At 40.0% G+C, this 21394-nt stretch overlaps 2 protein-coding genes across 2 annotated transcripts in view; one reads left to right on the forward strand and one right to left on the reverse strand.

The window, feature by feature from the left end:
• The first annotated feature begins 816 nt into the window (after window positions 1–816).
• LOC137291596 (adenosine receptor A3-like) lies at window positions 817–3966 on the forward strand. The gene is made up of 2 exons (XM_067822980.1): window positions 817–859; window positions 2961–3966. The coding sequence occupies exon 2, from the start codon at window positions 2980–2982 to the stop codon at window positions 3964–3966; it is 987 nt and encodes a 328-aa protein (XP_067679081.1). The 5' UTR covers window positions 817–859; window positions 2961–2979.
• Window positions 3967–8224: 4258 nt separating this feature from the next.
• The window catches only part of LOC137291586 (multiple epidermal growth factor-like domains protein 11), a 156585-nt gene continuing 143415 nt past the window's right edge, over window positions 8225–21394 (reverse strand). Inside the window, exons 20-33 of the mRNA XM_067822968.1 lie at window positions 19181–19251; window positions 18785–18821; window positions 18156–18253; window positions 17646–17774; window positions 17068–17216; window positions 16541–16676; window positions 15830–15961; window positions 15422–15515; window positions 15091–15161; window positions 14611–14745; window positions 14186–14308; window positions 11984–12132; window positions 10550–10685; window positions 8225–9949 (exon numbers count right to left, since the gene is read on the reverse strand). Of these exons, the coding sequence (XP_067679069.1) occupies window positions 9875–9949; window positions 10550–10685; window positions 11984–12132; window positions 14186–14308; window positions 14611–14745; window positions 15091–15161; window positions 15422–15515; window positions 15830–15961; window positions 16541–16676; window positions 17068–17216; window positions 17646–17774; window positions 18156–18253; window positions 18785–18821; window positions 19181–19251 (1535 nt within the window). The 3' untranslated portion in view covers window positions 8225–9874. The remainder of the gene's footprint in view (window positions 9950–10549; window positions 10686–11983; window positions 12133–14185; window positions 14309–14610; window positions 14746–15090; window positions 15162–15421; window positions 15516–15829; window positions 15962–16540; window positions 16677–17067; window positions 17217–17645; window positions 17775–18155; window positions 18254–18784; window positions 18822–19180; window positions 19252–21394) is intronic.

Below are 21394 nucleotides of genomic sequence, written 5' to 3' on the forward strand. Positions count from 1 at the left end.
GTCAACCAGGATTCAAACCCATGACCTAGGTTTCTGTACATCTAAGGAAGGCAGCACACCGCAACACATGTGGCGCTTTACAGAACTGACCACGTGTGGGCCATTCTAGATACTACTAGATACTGCAAAGCGTCACTGTGTCATAGTGATGATGGTTCTGTGGTCAGTTATCTTATCTCTGTATACAATATTTCACATGTATCGCTAAAATATAACCATTCCATCTTTCTTAAATTTGATCCTCAATGCTAATACTGAATAAGTGTGTATATTTCTCAATACAAAAACAAATCTAGAATGTGAAATGAAATTTCCTCAGAAATCATGCTGATGCCATTAAGAATAAATATGTTAACTAAGGTTATCATGAGCAACATACAAATACGACATGAAGGGTAAAGTCCTTATAACTCCCTTATCAGTGAAAACATTAACAGTTAATTTCACAATTAACTGATTTAATATTCAGGGAAATTCACAGGAGGCCTTCGACTCGACTGCTGTATGTGGGCTGACAGAAGGGCAAAGGCACCCAAGAAATCACAGTGTTCCCCTTGAACATCGCTCCCCTAGGCATAAATGTCACCACAATTACTTCGTGTAAAATTTATTCCCGTCAATATCGCCATGTCGCTATTGTGCTCCTGTTGATACCATAGCCTAACAGTTTATGACATGTAATTTGTCAGTTTGTTTATTCTGAATAGTGTCGTTTTCATCACGTCAATTAATCGTCCCGGGATGCTTGCCCGTGGCCATGGCGGAAAGCAGTTAGGGAACGGTCGATAGTTGATCTGCATCATTCAGGGAGACCTTTCACGCTTGTTGTCATCTTTTTTACTGCTCCTGTAACTAACAGGTAGGTGGAAATCTAAATTATTTTAATGAAAACTATATCATAATATTAATATTCTGTTGAGAACAAATGAAAAATGACAGTTAAAATTCCATATAACATATTAGATGTAATGATCGTGCACGTTGCCGGAACATGTCACTTCAGAGTAATGTGCAGCTTTATTTATGTACGAACATTTAAATTCAGATAACAAGAAATATGTTTTGATAGTTTGTCAGATTCAATGTACAGTTCATGAATGCAACGCATTCGTAAAGAAAGTCATGCAACATCTACTCAGATACTCATTTCTTAGATTTCTTCATTGTGAGAATAGACTCGTTGAACGTCGGTAGTGTATATCCTGCCCTTAAAACAGTTAAGACAGAATGAACAAGCAAAACAAAGTGTATCTCAGTTTACAGAAAGTAACTTGATCTGATGTGAGGTAATAACGGTTGTGATACGTGTAAATAGAAACGAGACAAGAGTTGTGATTAGAAATCTCTGCTGAAAGAATGCATCATATGATTTCAACAACCAGCAGATAAGCACGTTTATGAATCACTGTCAGATAGGAGGATTCCAAGGTATGTATGTGTATTAAAACCATTGTCAGTGGTGAGTGATTTAATTATATACCTGACCTTGATTCGACACGAAATTACGATAGCTATGTAGTTGAAATAACACTCACATAACGTCTTATTTTGAACTCAGTAGCAATAATAAACTCCAACTATCACTAGTCTTGCTCATTTTCTGTTAGTTTGAATCAGTTGGGTCAGAGCTGCAGAATCTCATCCATCGCATTCGAGATTTTTCCATGAATTAAACTTATGGGGGCGCACTGAAACCCCGAAAATAAATCTGAAATTTTGTTTGTTGCCATAGCACGATATGCAAGTACTCCAGTTTGAACCAGACAATCATGTCATTACAACTGAGAGCTTTCCACTACGTCAAGGTAGATGGCTTCATCGCTCGATTAGTTTAGGAGCTGATCTTGTAGCTCATTTACAATTAATATAACTGGATGTAATTTGTATATATTTCAATATTTATTTTTATACATACATATCTTGAGCCATTTGCTGTCAAATAATTTGTAGAGATTGGACTCCGTGAACTCGGTACCGACTTCTTTCTGAAAGTGATTATGATTCCAGTTACCCGAGTCTTGCTATAGCCGGGTGAAATATAGCATCACAATCTCGTCACATTAAGATCACATGAAACAAACCTTATCGCTTTTTACGTCAGATGTTTCGTTACGATTGCCTCTTATTGCGTCAGTAAACCAAACTACACGGAGAACGTCCATCCACAATTATGCCCTTGATTTGCTGCAATGCCCTTTGATTAACATGGAGACAAATCGGAAACAAACCGCAGAACCTGCTAAAGTAAACGTAAAACGCAATCAACAATGAGTAATTGTATCGATTGTCCGGTGGGAACAAAAGGCAAAATATCGATGGAAAAGTTTATGAATGGATGATTGAAAAATCAGTGTTGACACCAGGTGTTGGCGATAGCACCTGCTACTCGGACACTACATCTGCATCACATTAACAAGTAAGTGTCTGTTACCTGACACACTGTAGCAGTAACACTACCATGCAACGGCGCCTGTAAACAAACCAGGCAATCAAAGGATCGATGAACCAGTGATAACAAAGCATTATATTGATTTTGTTGAAACTAATATTTAATTGCAGAATACAAATGGACTGTTGCTTACAAACAAAGAAAACCGTCAAGAAATATGTTCACAATAGTGCAAAAGATGCACCATGTTGGAAAGCGCATTTTAAGTATCCCATTCATCATCAAAATCATCATCATCATCATCATCATCATCAACAACAACAAGTCTGAGTTACACTCGGCGGCTTCAGCTTGACTAGACTCGGAAACATTTGGAATTTATAGAGGACTTGTAAATGAAAAAGCCGATAATTAAGCCAAACAGCCATGCCTATTCTCATATTACTGTCAGTGAATTCAAAATTGCAGAAATGTCTTAGCCGTGTAACGTAAAAGTGTTGCAAAGGAATCATTGTATTGATTGCTTGTTCTGTCATCATGCTCGTTGGTAACAGATATTATATTTTTTCAGATCCGTTACCAGCATTACCATGGCTGCAAGGATGGATTCACTGGCCCAAACACATAACACCACCAACGGCAGCGGTGGATCCCCACCGCAAGGGTTACCTCCCCTTTTGATGGGTTTCGCCATTGCACAGCCGTTTATCTGGTTCTTCATGTTCACAAGTAACCTCGTTGTGTTGATAGTGTACAAACGCTACCTGGGATTTAAAGTTCACACGAATGTGTTTGTCTATAACATATCGGTTGTAGATTTTTGCATGTCATTTAACATGCTTTTTCAAATGCTGTTTTTCCTACTACCAAAACTGAATTCGACAGAGTTTCTCTGCATGCTTCAGATGGAACTAATGAGTTTCCTAACAACAGTGTCACTGCTTAGCGGCATATTTGCGACAATAGACCGATTTTTGATAATCGTGTATAACAACCAGTATCACAAAATAATGTCAATAAGAAACGTCAAGATCATGGTCGCAGTTGCCTGGATCTACTCCTTCTGCTATGCAGCAGTACCATTTTTCGTCAACAACTGGGACATTTACCCCAAATGTGAATTTGTTCGTGTCGTCCGTGCTTGGTATATCGGATTTGGATCTTGTCAACAAATACTGTCAACAATCCTAGAAATCTGTTTCTACGTTGCAATATTTCACGTCGCCCACAGTAGACGTCGTAATATCAACAGAGAAAATCGATCCACCAGACGAGAACAGAGCTTGCGAGGTGCCAAGTTCATGGGGGTCGTACTGATTGTATACTCCCTTTGCTGGACTCCCTTTGCCATACTCGGGCTCATTCAGATCTTCAGTTATCATCCCGTATTAACATACGTCCGAATGACATCGGTATACCTCGGAATTTCCAACTCTCTTCTCAACCCCATCGTTTACGCCTGGCAGAAAAAGGATTTCAGGGAAGGATGTAAGCGACTGCTTCGCTGTCCTGGGTCAAAGGTCAATCCAAGTAGCGGGTCAAGGCCGATTTGGAACACGACCCAGAGAGAGTCGTGAATTAATTTCAAGAAAGAACATACTGAAAGAGTTTGCCGCTGCTACGTTTAGGATTGCACGAGGCAAACTAAGGATCGATTTCTTTCGGAATAACATGTCGGAATAACATGTCATAACAGACGGAATAACATGTCGCCTTGTGGTATCAACTGACCTGGAGGTACAAACCAGGTCATGATGTAGGTGGTTATGACTGGGACGAGGCAACCTTCATCCATGCGTCTTGCCTATCCTGCCGCACTACTATGAATGTCTTAATTTATGGGCTGACTCTTGCGGTTTATTAGAATCTAAAGTCATATTAAAGCCATCTGGAAAGTCTTCGAACAACATTTAGAAGTAATACTCACGTAGACTGTAATCATCTGAGGAACCGAAGCCAGGGCCTCCTTTCACAAAGTACTGGGGTGATCGTAAGTCTCCAAGGTAACGTAACTGCAAATGTTGAAGAATGGGGCTTAAGGTTAACCTTTGTAAAGGTTGCTTCGTTAAAAGAGCCCCAAGTCTTCAGTGTGATGAGCCGATGGTTTAACCAGAAGGCAGTAGGTAGTAATTTGATGTTCAACTTGTAATGTGTTATACGTAATACATGTATTTATGTCGGCGTTCTTTTTTCTTACACTTTACTGGTCATTAGTAATAACTCTCAACATCTTGTCAATTTATTAAATACTTTTGTTACATCAGTTTTGGCATGGTCGGTCGTACAGTCGACGTTGGTGTTAAACCATGATTTCAGTGGACATGCACACTCTGCTAAAACCAATAAACACTTTAATCTCATTGAATCTAAATGTATTTTTGCTCATTGATGTACTGCGAAAGGTCGATTACTCTGAGTAAATTGAGTTTTATACCGCTTTTAGCAATACGCCAGCAATACAAGTTACTATTATCATCAAAACCCTCCCAACATGCTTGAATAGACAATACTAGTTACTATTATCATTAAAACCCTTCCTACATGCTTGAATAGACAATACTAGTTACTATTATCATTAAAACCCTCCCAACATGCTTGAATAGACAATACTAGTTACTATTCACATTAAACCCCCCCCCAAACATGCTTGAATAGACAATACTAGTTACTATTCACATTAAAACCCTCCCAACATGCTTGAATAGACAATACAAGTTACTATTATCATTAAAACCCTTCCTACATGCTTGAATAGACAATACTAGTTACTATTCACATTAAAACCCTCCCAACATGCTTGAATAGACAATACTAGTTACTATTCACATTAAAACCCTTCCTACATGCTTGAATAGACAATACTAGTTACTGTTATCATTAAAACCCTCCCAACATGCTTGAATAGACAATACTAGTTACTATTATCATTAAAACCTTCCCAACATGCTTGAATAGACAATACTAGTTACTATTATCATTAAAACCCTTCCTACATGCTTGAATAGACAATACTAGTTACTATTCACATTACAACCCTCCCAACATGCTTGAATAGACAATACTAGTTACTATTATCATTAAAACCTTCCCAACATGCTTGAATAGACAATACTAGTTACTATTATCATTAAAACCCTTCCTACATGCTTGAATAGACAATACTAGTTACTATTCACATTACAACCCTCCCAACATGCTTGAATAGACAATACTAGTTACTATTATCATTAAAACCCTTCCTACATGCTTGAATAGACAATACTAGTTACTATTCACATTAAAACCCTCCCAACATGCTTGAATAGACAATACTAGTTACTATTATCATTAAAACCCTTCCTACATGCTTGAATAGACAATACTAGTTACTATTATCATTAAAACCCTCCCAACATGCTTGAATAGACAATACTAGTTACTATTATCATTAAAACCCTCCCAACATGCTTGAATAGACAATACTAGTTACTATTATCATCAAAACCCTCCCAACATGCTTGAATAGACAATACTAGTTACTATTATCATTAAACCCTTCCTACATGCTTGAATAGACAATACTAGTTACTGTTCACATTAAAACCCTCCCAACATGCTTGAATAGACAATACTAGTTACTATTATCATTAAAACCCTTCCAACATGCTTGAATAGACAATACTAGTTACTATTCACATTAAAACCCTTCCTACATGCTTGAATAGACAATACAAGTTACTATTATCATTAAAACCCTTCCTACATGCTTGAATAGACAATACTAGTTACTATTCACATTAAAACCCTCCCAACATGCTTGAATAGACAATACTAGTTACTATTATCATTAAAACCCTTCCTACATGCTTGAATAGACAATACTAGTTACTATTCACATTAAAACCCTTCCTACATGCTTGAATAGACAATACAAGTTACTGTTATCATTAAAACCCTCCCAACATGCTTGAATAGACAATACTAGTTACTATTCACATTAAAACCCTCCCAACATGCTTGAATAGACAATACAAGTTACTATTCACATTAAAACCTCCCTACATGCTTAAATAGACTATACAAGGCTATATTCACATTTACATCCTCCCAACATGCTTAAATGGACAATAGAAGTCACTATTCTCATTTATACCGTCTCTACATGATGGAAGAGACAACACAAGGTGCTATTCTCATCTATACCCTCCCTATATCCATGAGTAGATAATACACAGTTCTATTCCCATACATACTCTTCACTCTTCTTTGGTTATTCTGTCTCTGTGGTTTAAGAAATCATCTTTTGTTCTGTAACACAGATTTCCAAGAAATTACGGCGGTGGAAATAAGAAATAGGATTCCACATAGTATACATCTGGGAAACTGAACCCATGTGTACAGCGTGACAAGCGAACGCTTCATCCGCTAGGCTATCTCGCCGCCCCATTACACACAGATACGATAGAATGGTTTTGAAAAGAAACAAATAAAATAACTAGCTATGATAACGACCAGAAACCAACAATATGTGTTATCTACACTCATCTATTACCACAATAGTACCCATGAAGATCCGGGTTAGAATTGATCTTCAGTAACCCGTGTCGTTTGAGGCGACTAACGGGATCGGGTGGTCAGGCTCGCCGAATTGGTTGACACAGGTCATTGTGTAGATTAATGCTCATGCTATTGATCACTGGATTGTGTGGTCCAGGATCGATTATTGACAGACCGCCGCTATATAGGTGGGTTAATGCTACACGAGTGCCTTTCAGGTACCATTTATCTTAGGGTCAGTTGGTTCAAAACATATTCAGCGTGCAAAAGCTGATAACGTGCTAGAGGCTAATCTTGTATATACCACCACTATTTACCCTACACCATTTCATCAAAGTCATCCACGTGTTTCATTATTGATATGAGGGTTCTCTAACGGTAAATTATCCTTGCCCAGACGGAATATAAACAAGGTTGAATATCACGGTGTTTGATTTATTAAGTTGGAGCAAATCAGCAACTTCTCCCCAGGCCCTACGTGATTGCTTCATGCTTTACGTTACTATGGATACCGATGTAAACACAAGTAAATATCGTGCACTATTCCGTAGTTAATACCGCTCTCACATCTCAATACGGATATCCGCTTTGTGAATGATGCAAGATGACACAACCTAATTCAAATTGTTAAAAAGTGAAATGTTGCTATTTTACGACATATTCATAACTATCCGATGCGTATGTTGGTAGGCTGTACAAAATAGCTTCATTCAGAAAAAAATCAAGTGATTGATAGTATGAGCATACGCCTTGGTTGTCACTTTAACACCTAAAGTTACCACCATGAGAGATGGAAGTCCCTTACCGTCCGATCCTCTGCAGTTATGTCTCACAATAAACAGGGGCTAGAGGGTTATCGCTTGTGTTATGTTATATTCCTATGTCCGTCTGTGTTTCCCGGTAAAGAACGAAGAAAACCTTGTCATAACTATGGCAATGTTATATTGGTTAGGAATGAGTGAGTGAGTGAGTGAGTGAATGAGTTTAGTTTTACGCCGCACTCAGCAATATTCCAGCTATATGGCGGCAGTCTGTAAATAATGGAGTCTGGACCAGACAATCCAGTGATCAACAGCATGCGCATCGATCTGCGCAGTTGGGAACCGATGAATCAAGTCAGCAAACCTGATCACCCGATCCCGTTAGTCGTCTCTTACGACAAACACAGTCGCCTTTTATGGCAAGCATGGGTTGCTGAAGGCCTTTTCTACCCCGGACCTTCACGAGTCTTTAAGAATGAGATAACTAGCCATTTCTGTTAACACAACAACCGTTACAATAAATCAGCACAACACACAATACGTCAAATGCATTTATTTGTCAATCGTAATAATAATCGTTATAAGAGGAACATGAATATGTAATTTTCTGAGATGACACATGCATAATAACTGAAAGTAGTTCTATAATCAACTGACCTAGTTTAATAATCCCGTCTAATCACCTGAAATGATCGGGGCATTCGCGAATGTTCTTCCTAGTTGTGCTTCTTTGTCTTAAGGTAAAAATGTCTTCACAATGGCTAGCTTCCAGTGCGCCTACAAGACGTTTTAATGTTTGATTTTGAAGATAATGCATTTTGTACATAAAATTCTGTTGAAATAGGCTAATACTACAATATGTTTGAAGCGGCAATCGCCTTGCATGGTGTTTCCATTTGATCATGTGTATTCTGAATTACATCTTCATACAGAATATGTAGATCATAATATATATTTTCTGAACAACTTTGATTTCTGTCGTTGTAAACGACATAGCAGGTAATAATAATATGATTAACCTCTGAAAATCTGTGATGAAAAGTGAAGAGAGTTGTCACGTCCTGACATATCGGCATAAAAAATACAAGTTGTATTTTGTCTCATGCATTCATGACAGCACCTGGTGTGGGCAGCAATATCTTTGCCATATATATGCCATACTTTGAATGACATTAAATTCAACTAATCAATTTGCAACCATTTTAACTGCACAGACATCCACAAAACTGATCAAAACTCAATGGGAACAACGTTACCGAGCAAGCAAACATTACATCGATGTAAGGAGCTTAAAACTCGCCCCTTATATGTGACATTGTATATTTGTTGAAGTGCCGATTTCAGTTGTTTCAAGTCATCGAAAAGGAACTATCAGTTGCTAGAAAATATGATGTTTGATCTCAAATTCTTAGCCGTGCTTCAGCTGCCGAGAACGCTACCGACTTGGTATTTTCTCAAATGTCATGGTTATATGTGTTATGTAAAGGATAAAAATGAATGAAGCATAGGTTATCACATATTATACACGCATAATATATGTAAAGCTGACGTACCTCACCGATCTACACGGACATTTACTGGAGCCCAAAGCTGATGTACCTCACCGATCTACACGGGCATTTACTGGAGCCCAAAGCTGATGTACCTCACCGATCTACACGGACATTTACTGGAGCCCAAAGTTGATGTACCTCACCGATCTACCTGGACATTTTTTGGAGCCCAAAGCTGACGTACCTCACCAATCTACACGGACATTTACTAGAGCCCAAAGCTGATGTACCTCACCGATCTACACGGACATTTATTGGAGCCCAAAGCTGATGTACCTCACCGATCTACACGGGCATTTACTGGAGCCCAAAGCTGACCAACATCACCGATCTACGTAACGTGATAACACTGACAACAGCCTTTGAAAAATGCTTTTACAAATATATTTACACTGATGAGATCCATCTGAAGAGAAGCATGTGAATTTCACATTGTTATTGCTAATGACATCGCATTTATTGTTGGTCATGTGAACAATCTTCACAAACGACCTGAATTAAAAACAGACAAAGCTTTGTAATTACACTTTCGAGAAACGATAAAAATGATAAAAGTACATAGTGGAATTGTAACAATGTGAAAAAAGAAAACTCATCAAAGAAAACCAAGAGAACTAACTGAATGAAAGTTCATCTCAAGCGAAGTTTGAGTATTCCTGGAAACTGTCCATGTAGGCCTTCATTGAGTCATAGCAGAATTCAAATTGTTCCTGAAATTAGAATACAACTTACAATCAGAACACCGAAAACAGATACGATAAATGATTATATACTCCTAAAAGGTGGGAGAGCCTTCGCTTTGGATAGGAGGTGTGAGTGAAAATACGTAGACTTCCTATGAACACACCATCATTTGACTTTATCAACACAACGCACGGATTGCACTTGCACAACATCAACGCAATAGCCACATATATATATTTTGACGATTTTCAAAGCGGTCGATAAATGACTGTAGACTAATCATTTTGACAATCACCGTGCATCTCACATTTGTGAAATGATTAAATACATCGGATATATTAACACCCACTCCCCCCCCCGCCCCACCCCTCTCCCCACCCAAAAAAAAAGATAGGAAAAAAACAAAACAAAATTCCAACAGCAACAACAACAAAAAAATCACCCCCCCACCCCCCCACCCCCCCACCAAAACCAACAAATAATAACTATTCAACTTTGGTTCTCGTAAAGGATACATGTCCACGTTTCCGGTGACTGCGTAAACAATATTTTTATGCATATTGACCAGACCAATTATTAATAAAATATATAACTGACAAACTGGATGAACGAATGCAACGGCATACCAGGTTGGGAATCACTTGTTTTCGAACAAAACGTATGCTGCGTATCGTCTGCTGAAGGGCGACTTCCTTCTCCAACAGCAGGCGCTGCACTGCACTGGCCAAAACACAGAAGAGACCGCTTCTGGTGGCTCCATCCCTGAAACAGAATAAGCCACTAATACCTGCGGTCACGTGTCATAAAGGAGAGACGATTCAAAATGGCAAAACTGGTAAATGGCTTATTAGGCGTCATGTTAGTTACAACAATTACATCCCCCTACATGTCTTCACTGCATGACAGTCATAGGACAGTCATATTTTGAAACCAGCCCCAAGCTGATCTCGCCAATCTACACGGACATTTACTGGAGCCCAAAGCTGATGTACCTCACCGATCTACTCGGGCATTTACTGGAGCCCAAAGCTGATGTACCTCACCGATCTACACGGACATTTACTGGAGCCCAAAGCTGATGTACCTCACCGATCTACACGGACATTTACTACAGCCCAAAGCTGATGTACCTTACCGATCTACACGGACATTTACTAGAGCAAAAAGCTGATGTACCTCACCGATCTACACGGACATTTACTAGAGCCCAAAGTTGATGTACCTCACCGATCTACACGGACATTTACTAGAGCCCAAAGCTGATGTACCTTACCGATCTACACGGACATTTACTGGAGCCCAAAGTTGATGTACCTCACCGATCTACACGGACATTTACTGGAGCCCAAAGCTGATGTACCTTACCGATCTACACGGACATTTACTGGAGCCCAAAGTTGATGTACCTCACCGATCTACACGGACATTTACTAGAGCCCAAAGCTGATGTACCTTACCGATCTACACGGACATTTACTGGAGCCCAAAGCTGATGTACCTTACCGATCTACACGGACATTTACTGGAGCCCAAAGTTGATGTACCTCACCGATCTACACGGACATTTACTAAAGCCCAAAGCTGATGTACCTCACCGATCTACACGGACATTTACTGGAGCCCAAAGCTGATGTACCTTACCGATCTACACGGACATTTACTGGAGCCCAAAGTTGATGTACCTCACCGATCTACACGGACATTTACTGGAGCCCAAAGCTGATGTACCTCACCGATCTACACGGACACTTACTAGGGCCCAAAGCTGATGTACCTTACCGATCTACACGGACATTTGCTAGAGCCCAAAGCTGATGTACCTCACCGATCTACACAGACATTTACTAGAGCCCAAAGCTGATGTACCTCACCGATCTACTCGGACATTTACTAAAGCCCAAAGCTGATGTACCTCACCGATCTACACGGACATTTACTAGAGCCCAAAGCTGACGTACCTTACCGATCTACTCGGAGATAAACTAGAGCCCAAAGCTGACGTACCTCACAATACCAAAGGAGATATGGAATGAGGTTAATGGATACTGTACAGCCTTTACCTGCAGACAACAACGAGGGGTGAAGGAGCACCAACTTTCCACTGTCTAAGGAAGTCAATCATGCCCAGGAGACTCGATGGGGATTCCGGAAGTGAACTCTTCTTAGGCCAGGCGGGAGAACGGAACAGAGTTACCTCCCTTTTATCGTTCTGTTTGGAGGAACAAATCCATATTCATCAAAGGGGCGTCAGTTAATGCATGCTGCAGGCAGTGCACAGGATATAACTTTAATTTTGCTTATTCGTCAAACATTCAACACAAACATGACATTTTGGACTGAAAGATCAAATGGTGATCAAACACGTAAATGCAAGATTAGGAAACTTTGTAGATTTATTGTTTGTACAACTGCATAAAACCGTCATTTAAAGGAAGTAAAAGCAGAAAGCACGTGCACATTGTGACAGTCATGTGTAGTGACAAGGACTATAGATGGTCAAAAACCTGTCATAATTTTGTCACACGTTTATCTGATTATAAGTGGGAGACGGAATGCTGTCAAACATCGCCTTAGCTCTAGAATCTCAAATACAGGTTAACATTTTGTTTTGTCATTAATTTCTGACCAGGTATTTGTTGGCGCAACCGGCCACCATGGATGCTAGTTGCTACATCCTGGGTTTTGCCCCATGCAGTCCCTGTAAATGTAGCGGGTGAAGGTCACATGACTGCCCTCCATTAAGACTACATGTGCCGGAGGTCTTATTTTGCAATATTTATGTACCGCACATATCAACGAAACTAGTACCTGCTAAAAGCGCGGTTGGACGTCAGTCTCAAATATCGTCTTATCATTCTCAACCCCCTCATACAACTTTGTCAAAGTATCCTACACAATCGAGTCACAGACGCCAGTAACTGTGTGTGTGTGTGTGTGTGTGTGTGTGTGTGTGTGTGTGTGTGTGTGTGTGTGTGTGTGTGTGTGTGTGAGAGAGAGAGAGAGAGAGAGAGAGATTACTGACATGTCGCTCCGGAACATGATCCGGTATATCAGATTAAGTAGCAAATTCCGTCACTGCAAAAATAACTGATCACTGCACGTCATCAAGCCGGATAACATCTGGTAAACCTGACGCTGGAGTTTCACCGTACACTACATCCTGGTACAGATCATGGCCCGAGTTACCCATGTACAACGCGAGAGCACGCCATGCGGGGTGTCCATTGAACATGCTATATGCATGTGGATGTCGGACTTGACCAAACCAGGAGTTTCATATTTCATACCAGCACGATCAGGGATCAGTCACTGCCCTTCATGGCTTCATCTTCCTTGTCTAGATCGTAGAAAGTGTGGATCTACTGTACACAAAGTCGGAAGTCGTGTATATGTGCAGAACGAATGGGCTCAAAGACATGCTTCCCTGTTCATTTGAAACCACCATCTTCCTTCTTCCTTGTCAAGTAAAAAATCCTGACTACCAGCATCCCAACACTCATTCTTACATTATGAAATATTTGAAGTAATGCTATTTTGCCATAGAGATAAATTCAACGGTTTATTAATCCTTCAACATAGATGCTTTTTATGTTCGATTAAATGTTTCAGAATAATGCTAACAGTTTTTCTTTCATTTCTCTACATTTATTAATTCCCTAATCAAACTACGCTGTTTTCCATATGCAGAGAAAGCTTGCTTTGAGCACGGCATAACTTCAGGTTCACATGACAAGTAAACATACGTCTCAGAAAGGTAGCAAGTCTCCCAGAAAGGACTGAATTGAATTTTCAAGAACTTGTTTATGATCCTTTAAATCAAGGAACTATAATATAGAGCTGTCTAGTAATGAAATGGCTAAAGACAATACCTACAAGTAATGGTTCCTTTGCGAGTGAGAGAGAGAGTTGCGTTTTAGGGTGCATTTAGCACGATGCAATTCAAACCATATCACTGTAGAGGAAGTCAGTTCACCATAATTGGAATCGAACCCTGTCGTCAGTCTGAAGACTCAAAACTTTTCCCACTGGACGACTGAATCACCCCGAAAAGTACAGAAGAAATTTTGACCCGTCAGTTGATATCATAACAGACTCGACATATCACTTCCAACAACTACCACGGTCTATTGCACATAATATATACCAACGTATAATTATTTAAGTTTATTGGTACATCAGTCTCATTTGATACTCAGGTACATCAATGTCTCAAACCATGGAACATATATTCATGTGTGTTCATGTCAGGTATCTATACCTACCCATAGGCTGTAACAGATTTTCTCCATGGTGAAACCAGCATGTTCCTCAATCTTCCCTTCACTAACACTGAACGGGCCAAACTTGGTCGGCTTCTTGTCTTTGGCCCAGAACATGCCACACTTCTGAGTTTAAAATAGGGGAGAAAATGATAAAAAATGAGGACTATGATATCCAGAGGACAATGACGACCAAAGATGGAGAAACTGATAGTTTAACATTATCCGGTTTGTTAGTAAAACTCATAACTGGCACACAGTACAACATTACACTACAATACTGAAACGCTAACACATACTGATGTTAAACGTATTGACCTGTGCTACCAGAATTCATTTATTATCCTTGTCACAACCTTAAGTTAGTACCGTGGCAAAGGGTCCATGTTTTATTCCTATTGTATTGTGTCCTTCACCTTAGGACTCACCACGTCGACGTCGGTGTAGTTCTCCAGCAGGACGATGCCTCGGACGTCATAGTCGTAGACCAGACGCCAGAAGTCAACAACTGTGGAGGTCAGGGGGATTTGAGTGAGGATGAACGCTCGCCGCTTCTCATAGGACTGAAATGTGAATCACTCACATGTGATGGAATAACCAATGCTTCATGTTTTATGAAATAAAATGTATAATTTAGTATAGGTAATATATAGATTGACTTATTTGCATATTTGTTACAAAATATTTTCCGGTCTGTTGGTATGTTGTTTAAAGACGCACTCAGACATAGTCCAGTTATATGACGGCGGTCTGTAAAAACATTGAGTCTGAACCCAACAATCCAGTGATCAACATCATGAGCATCAATCTACACAATTATGATATGACCCCGAACCTGACCATCTGATTCCGTTAGTAGTGACAAAATGGGTTTGAGTGATGTATGCCTTATAGTGACATATACTCACCGGAGCGATGACTGCATTGATGTAGTCGGTGTCGTCTGCTTCGCGCGTTAGAACAGCACGATGCATATCTCCTGTAACAGTGGTACACAGACTGACACTAGTTTTATTCTTAATACTTTGCATACACGTGCATTCATGAATAACTGTTTGCATCTCGTCTCTAGTATCAATATTGTTTTAATTTGTCCATCGAAAGATGACTTGCCCCTGCTTACAGTGTAAAATGACGGACATATTGAACTACAGGTTAAGGATTGTTACATGTTTGGTTGGTGTCTTTCACTACAGCGAGATTCTAGCTCGTCGGTTTGACAAGCACAGTGAAACATACCAGGAAGAATCTCCTTGTTTCTGTTTTTGTCGATGTTCTCTAGGTCTCTGGCAGCGTCACTCACATGCTCAGTTTGAGGGCACTCGCAGAGTTTCTGGAAAGTACATGTTAATGTATGGCAGTTCCCGTGTAACCATGGCCCTGTTTCACCCAAGAGACCACAGCGCTACGACTATCATATCTCCTATACAGTAATATATATATATATATATATATATATATATATATATATATATATATATATATATATATATATATATATATATGACCAGTTTTATGGATGAAAACATCGTATTTCGTGAGAGTCACGTTTCAGTGCAGAGTCTTGTACCGTTGTCAAGAATGTTCGTGTATAATGTACAGTTACGTCCACCATTTCAAGGTTAACCCGGTGTAAACATTACACACCTGATAGGCAACAGCAAGGTTGGGTTTCTTCTTTAGCTGTTTATATGCGTTGCCATAGAGACTGGCGGGTGTGGGGTGGATTGTGTGGCAGAGGGCGTCCAGCAGGCAGTCGTGGAGGAACACATACTGTGACTGTAACATCATTTACAGATATGTTACAGTCATTAATCTTTGTATATTGAGGGGAAATGTCAATATAACATTGGCGTTCTATGTGTAAAGATAAAATCAATACAAGAATCCGAACCTTTAAGAAACATCATAAAAGAGAACCTTGGCACAGAGATAAAATGATTAAAGTTTTGCAACAAAACCATTCAAGCGATGCAGTCACAGTGCAGAATGTCATGTCTATGCTGCAGAGAAAACAAATCCAGGATTCAATACTGTGCTGATCCTTGGTCTGCCGGAACTGATAGTCGTGGGTTTCATCAATTCTAGCGTTTCTCTCACAAACAACACATCTTACAAATAAAAACGACATTTAACTTCATTTACTGGCTCATTATTCTGCCTGACACATATATCTAATTCCCCGAAACAGCGGCATTACTATCTCATATTTCCGTGCATGTGACTGCAATATCATTGATGACATCATCCTGCGTTTTAGACAAAGCCTTTTGCAGAGACGTTTCCACAATGTTTTCAACTGTATGTCGAAAATCCCTTGTTTCCAATACCGTGTGATGGTTCCCTGCATCTACTGACCTGAGTCTGTACCATACTGACTCTACAGTTCCTGAGTCGCAAGACACAGCCGTAGATGTCCACCATGTTTCGGGTCTCTGCGTCTTCCAGCAGGGAGTCCAGAGCAATCAAGGTCCCTGTTCGGCCCACACCAGCACTGGGCAGGGGAAGGTGGACAAAATAATATACCACACATGTTTACTCCTAGTTCTCACGGACAACATACAGCACAGGACGCTTTAAATCTGATTTGTCTATGTCGTTTATGAACTTGCATCGTATGTGGTGACATCTGTCACCAAGCTGTTTTAAAGAATACATGAACTAATACACGCTGTTCAGTATACGTTGTCTAACTCAGTATTTTCACATTAGCATTAAATATAATCTGAATTCATCTAGTAATTACATCGTTAATGTGTTTTTTTTATTTAGACTAAATGTATAATTCAATAGTGATGTCGAACGCGATGACGGTTTGGCTGCAAAATTGCCTAGTATGTAAAGTCAGGTTCGAACGCCCTCACTCACTCCACATGTGACTGTACCTGCAGTGTACGACCATGGGTCCTTGGGCGAAGTCGCAGAAGGTCCTGACTTTGTTCCTGAGTTCCACCAGAGACATGGTGTTGTCTGGCACATCCTTGTCAGGCCACACCATGTAGTGAACATGCTTCACAGTCCTCTGCATGCTTCCCTGTTGAAGATATGCTTATGTGTATGATTCTTCAACATTAAGTAAGATCAGTTTGCAAACAATTCTATATGTCGGCAATAATTCTATGACGAAGAAACGAACTTGAAGAAGTCAAAGTATGCCTTGAATCGGGGCTTTAGGTATGTCGGTGTCTGCGTCCTTTTGATTGTACGACGATATACTGCTATGTCACTGGGATACTACAGCGCAGTTCAAAATCGATACCCTAGAGTACACTGATTCCAAGCCGACAGGTATTGTGTTATCCCTTTGGTTTCAATCATGAGGCAGGACAACAAGAAGAACCATCTGTTCTCGTCCTCCAGTGTGACGCGGCAGGAAATTGAAACATCCACCAACTAAAAGGAAGGGTCTTTGACAACCTTAACACCTTTACTTAACCAGCTAAATTGCCATTTTCACTCCCACCTTCTTTATCGTGAGTGTTCTTATGGTGAAGTCAGCTAGGGGACAGGAGTCAGCCACTGTTATCTTCCAGGGGCCGAACGTCTTGGTGTCTTCTCCCTGTTCATTTGGCCAGTACGGCTCACAACGTCTCTGTGACAGAAAACATCCGTAGATGGTAAATTCAAATCGCCAGCTTCAGGACATTAACGTTCAATCTCTCATATTTGCCTTAACTGATAGTGCGCAAAGGGTTAGTCACGAAAAATATCTGAATTGATCAGTTGAAAACAGTGTCACCACGAAAAAAGAATGTATACGTTCTCCTCTACAAGAGGCATTGTTACATATGCCATTTTACTGCAGGTAATGTCAGTACACGTCTTTCAAAATAACTCTTGTTTATCAAATACTTTGATCAAGCATAATGGTTACAAATTCAAACAGGATACAGAAATTATTTAGCGATGATTATTTCATTGAGTACATCAGAGGTAATATCATCGCTGAAGCGATATCGAAACTAAATATCACCCTTCCATCTTCCATGATATTAGCCAGCATGACGATGACGGGCACCTGTTCTTGCCAAATCATCTCCCAGAAGTCCACAACAGTCTCGGGCAGAGGACCTGGCACAAACGTAATAGTTTAGTGACCATGTGACTAGCACTTGGAGAATAACTGGTTCATTGACTCATGGTACAGAACGTGGGATATATTAGTTGACATGTCAACTATCTCTTGGGATGGAACAAACTATTACGCTTATCAACGTACAATAGACAGTACATGTAGACAGTACATGTAGACAGTGCATGTAGACAGTACATGTAGACAGACTGAGCAGATATATAATCAAATGTCATAGTTAATTGGAGAACATGATGCAGTAGACGGAATATCTGATATCGAAGTTAGCATTTGGTCATCTTAGAATAGATGGACACAGTAGACAGCATGTCTACGTTAACACGTGACCGGCCATTCTCAAGAGTTTACAAACAGGATGGAATGAAGAATATTTTAGTCAAACATTCCATGGCCTGAAGGGCACTGTACTTTAATGTACTCAGAAATCTAAGAAATTAATACACTGCTGAAAGTGGCGTGAATGTAGGCATATACATATTTTCATAGTTAGAAGTTCAATTTTTCTTTACCCTGTGTTGCAATGTACTGTTTTCCCCTTGTTCGTCCCTGCAAAATAACATACACCTTGTCAGAAACAGTAGCCTTTAAATACCTGGATAGGTAATATTGCAACAACGTGGTTCAATCAATACTTAATTTTCGAGTGAGATGAAACACTCATAGGGTCATTGGGGTAGTCTAATGGTTAACGCGTCCGCGCGTCACTCTGTAGGTCTAGGTTCGATACACCACTTGGATACAGTGTGTGAAGCCAATGTCTGGTGTCCCAGCCATGATATTGCTCGAACATTGCTAAAAGCGGCGCAAAAACACACTCAGTCAGTCACTGAAACACTCATAGTGCCTTCACAATCATTCCCAATTAGCATTTCAGTGGGTTGATGAAGAGTATCCCGTCAACTCACATCGATGTAGCTGGCGTTTATGTAGCCACTGCTGCCACCATTCCCTTCCAGAACTACCAGAGAGTGATTATCTGAAACATATTAATATATATTTTCAGTTGTACTTAATCGGCATCAAAACAGCCCCATCTCGCCTCGGCTGCCTATACACTACTTTTCAAAGTATAATCTACATGTGCAGTCGTGATTTCAGTTTCCGATTAAAGCAATGCATCGCTACACCAAAATGAATGATTTCGTTCCAGGTAATGGCGACTTACAAGCACATAATGTACTCGTTTAATTATTGCTCATAACGTCTTCGCAATGATAAATACTGAGCTTCGTCATGTTATGAAAAACTTATTTTGCTGTGAATTTGTTAAAGTACAACATTATGACTCCAATTAGTTGAAACTCGAACCTACACCAAAGGCTAGGTAAAGTCAAACCAAACAAAATATGAACAATTGGAATATGGAAATTCAAAAGAATAGCGTTCCCCACTATTTTCGTTAAAACGATTTAATTGTATTATTAGGAGTATATAGAGGATATTATATGTGTGCCCGTGTCATACTATGTTCACGACATGAGTGCCTCAATGTTGGCATTTCCCGAGCGAGAGCGAGTGATATACCGATATTTAGGCACGAGTGTCGTAAACATAGTATGTTATGTGCACAAATATAATATTCTGTTTATTACAGTCGATAAACTGAGGTAAATACAGCCAAATCTACTTTCACACATGGCTACCCGCCGTCGCCGCATGTAGAACGCAACGTCACAGAAGAACCATGACGTCATGTCGCCATGACAAAGTGATATTTTGTCCTAGACCACCGTATGATCAACATCGATATGTTCTCCCTCGTAGGTAATATACTGCGTCAGGTAGATTCTACAGAAATAGTATTGATGCTTTCATACAAATATACTGCAAGCGGAAATTTGCAACTACAATATGTACGTGAGATTTATCACATAACGTCAAACAGGCAATATTTCAGCCGTATCGTGACTAAAGATGTCCTAATATTAAGTTACATTCAGTACTCACTATTGATATTGTATTGGAATTATAAACTTTATAGGAAACAACTGCTGACGTCATGAAGACCATGGTGCAGCATCATTGTATATTAACGATTCATTAAAGGTCACATGCAACCAAAAGATCAAACATAATTAAAACACAATTATCACTTATTCATGACCTACAATATACATTGCTGCTTGTAAAAAACCCAAATAAACAAAACTGTAAGCGTGCAACCGCGATTCAAAAGTGCAATATTTTGTACTTGGGCTAACTTCCCTCGAAACGAAGCCCTTGGCAGACCGAACCCAGTCATAGCGGGTGGCTGTGCACTCAAGTGTAACGATGGTTTCCGATTGGCTGGTTCATTTGCTGACACGTTGAGGGCTCAATGTGTGTACAGAAAGATGGTTTGTTTGATGGGCATTTTAGAAGTATGGCGAGTCACAAGAAAGTAAGACTCTTTATGGATAACAACTTCTTTTATTGTACTTGATGCGCCAGTTTAGGTAAAGGGATACTGTACCACTTGCGAATCAACGGGACACGTAAGGACTCTTTGTTATGATTTAATTCCAACTCAAGCAGAACACGCACTCGTACGCGCAACCAGACCTCTCCCACCCGAGAGTTATCCAAGGGGAATGGCTCCCTTGCCTCATTACACTGCCAAGCAAACCTGCATTGGCGTGACAGTCTTTTTCTTTTCCTCTTTGAGGCTTAAGTCGCATAAACTATAAAAGTAATACAGCGCGAAGTGATGTGGCTGGGAACTACCTCTGATGGAGTGTCAAAGTCAACAGAAGGCACATTTTCCTCTGATATATGAGTGAAGCCAGGTTGCTGAATACTGTTGGGATCCAGATATCCTGGCTGTTGTATAGATGGAGTAAGGATTTCAAGAGGAATCTGTGGGGTACAAGGTAGGTGAAGAGGTTGATCAGGTTGGTCTTCACTGTCTGATGCGTCATCGTATGTGAGTTTGTCCTGGGAAGTCTTGATACAAGATTGCACTTTGTAGCATTCTGACAGCTTAACTCTGTATATACCAAGTCACCGATCTCAATCTGGTAGCAGCTTTGTTCGGGGCTCTGAGCATGCAGGCTCTTCTAACATTATGTTTGTCTGACGGTTTTCCTGAGCCATACGTGTATATCGTGCCATCACCAAGTACCACAGGGGCTTGTATCGCT

This window comes from Haliotis asinina, chromosome 7 (assembly GCF_037392515.1).
Source record: "Haliotis asinina isolate JCU_RB_2024 chromosome 7, JCU_Hal_asi_v2, whole genome shotgun sequence".
NCBI lineage: Eukaryota > Metazoa > Mollusca > Gastropoda > Lepetellida > Haliotidae > Haliotis > Haliotis asinina.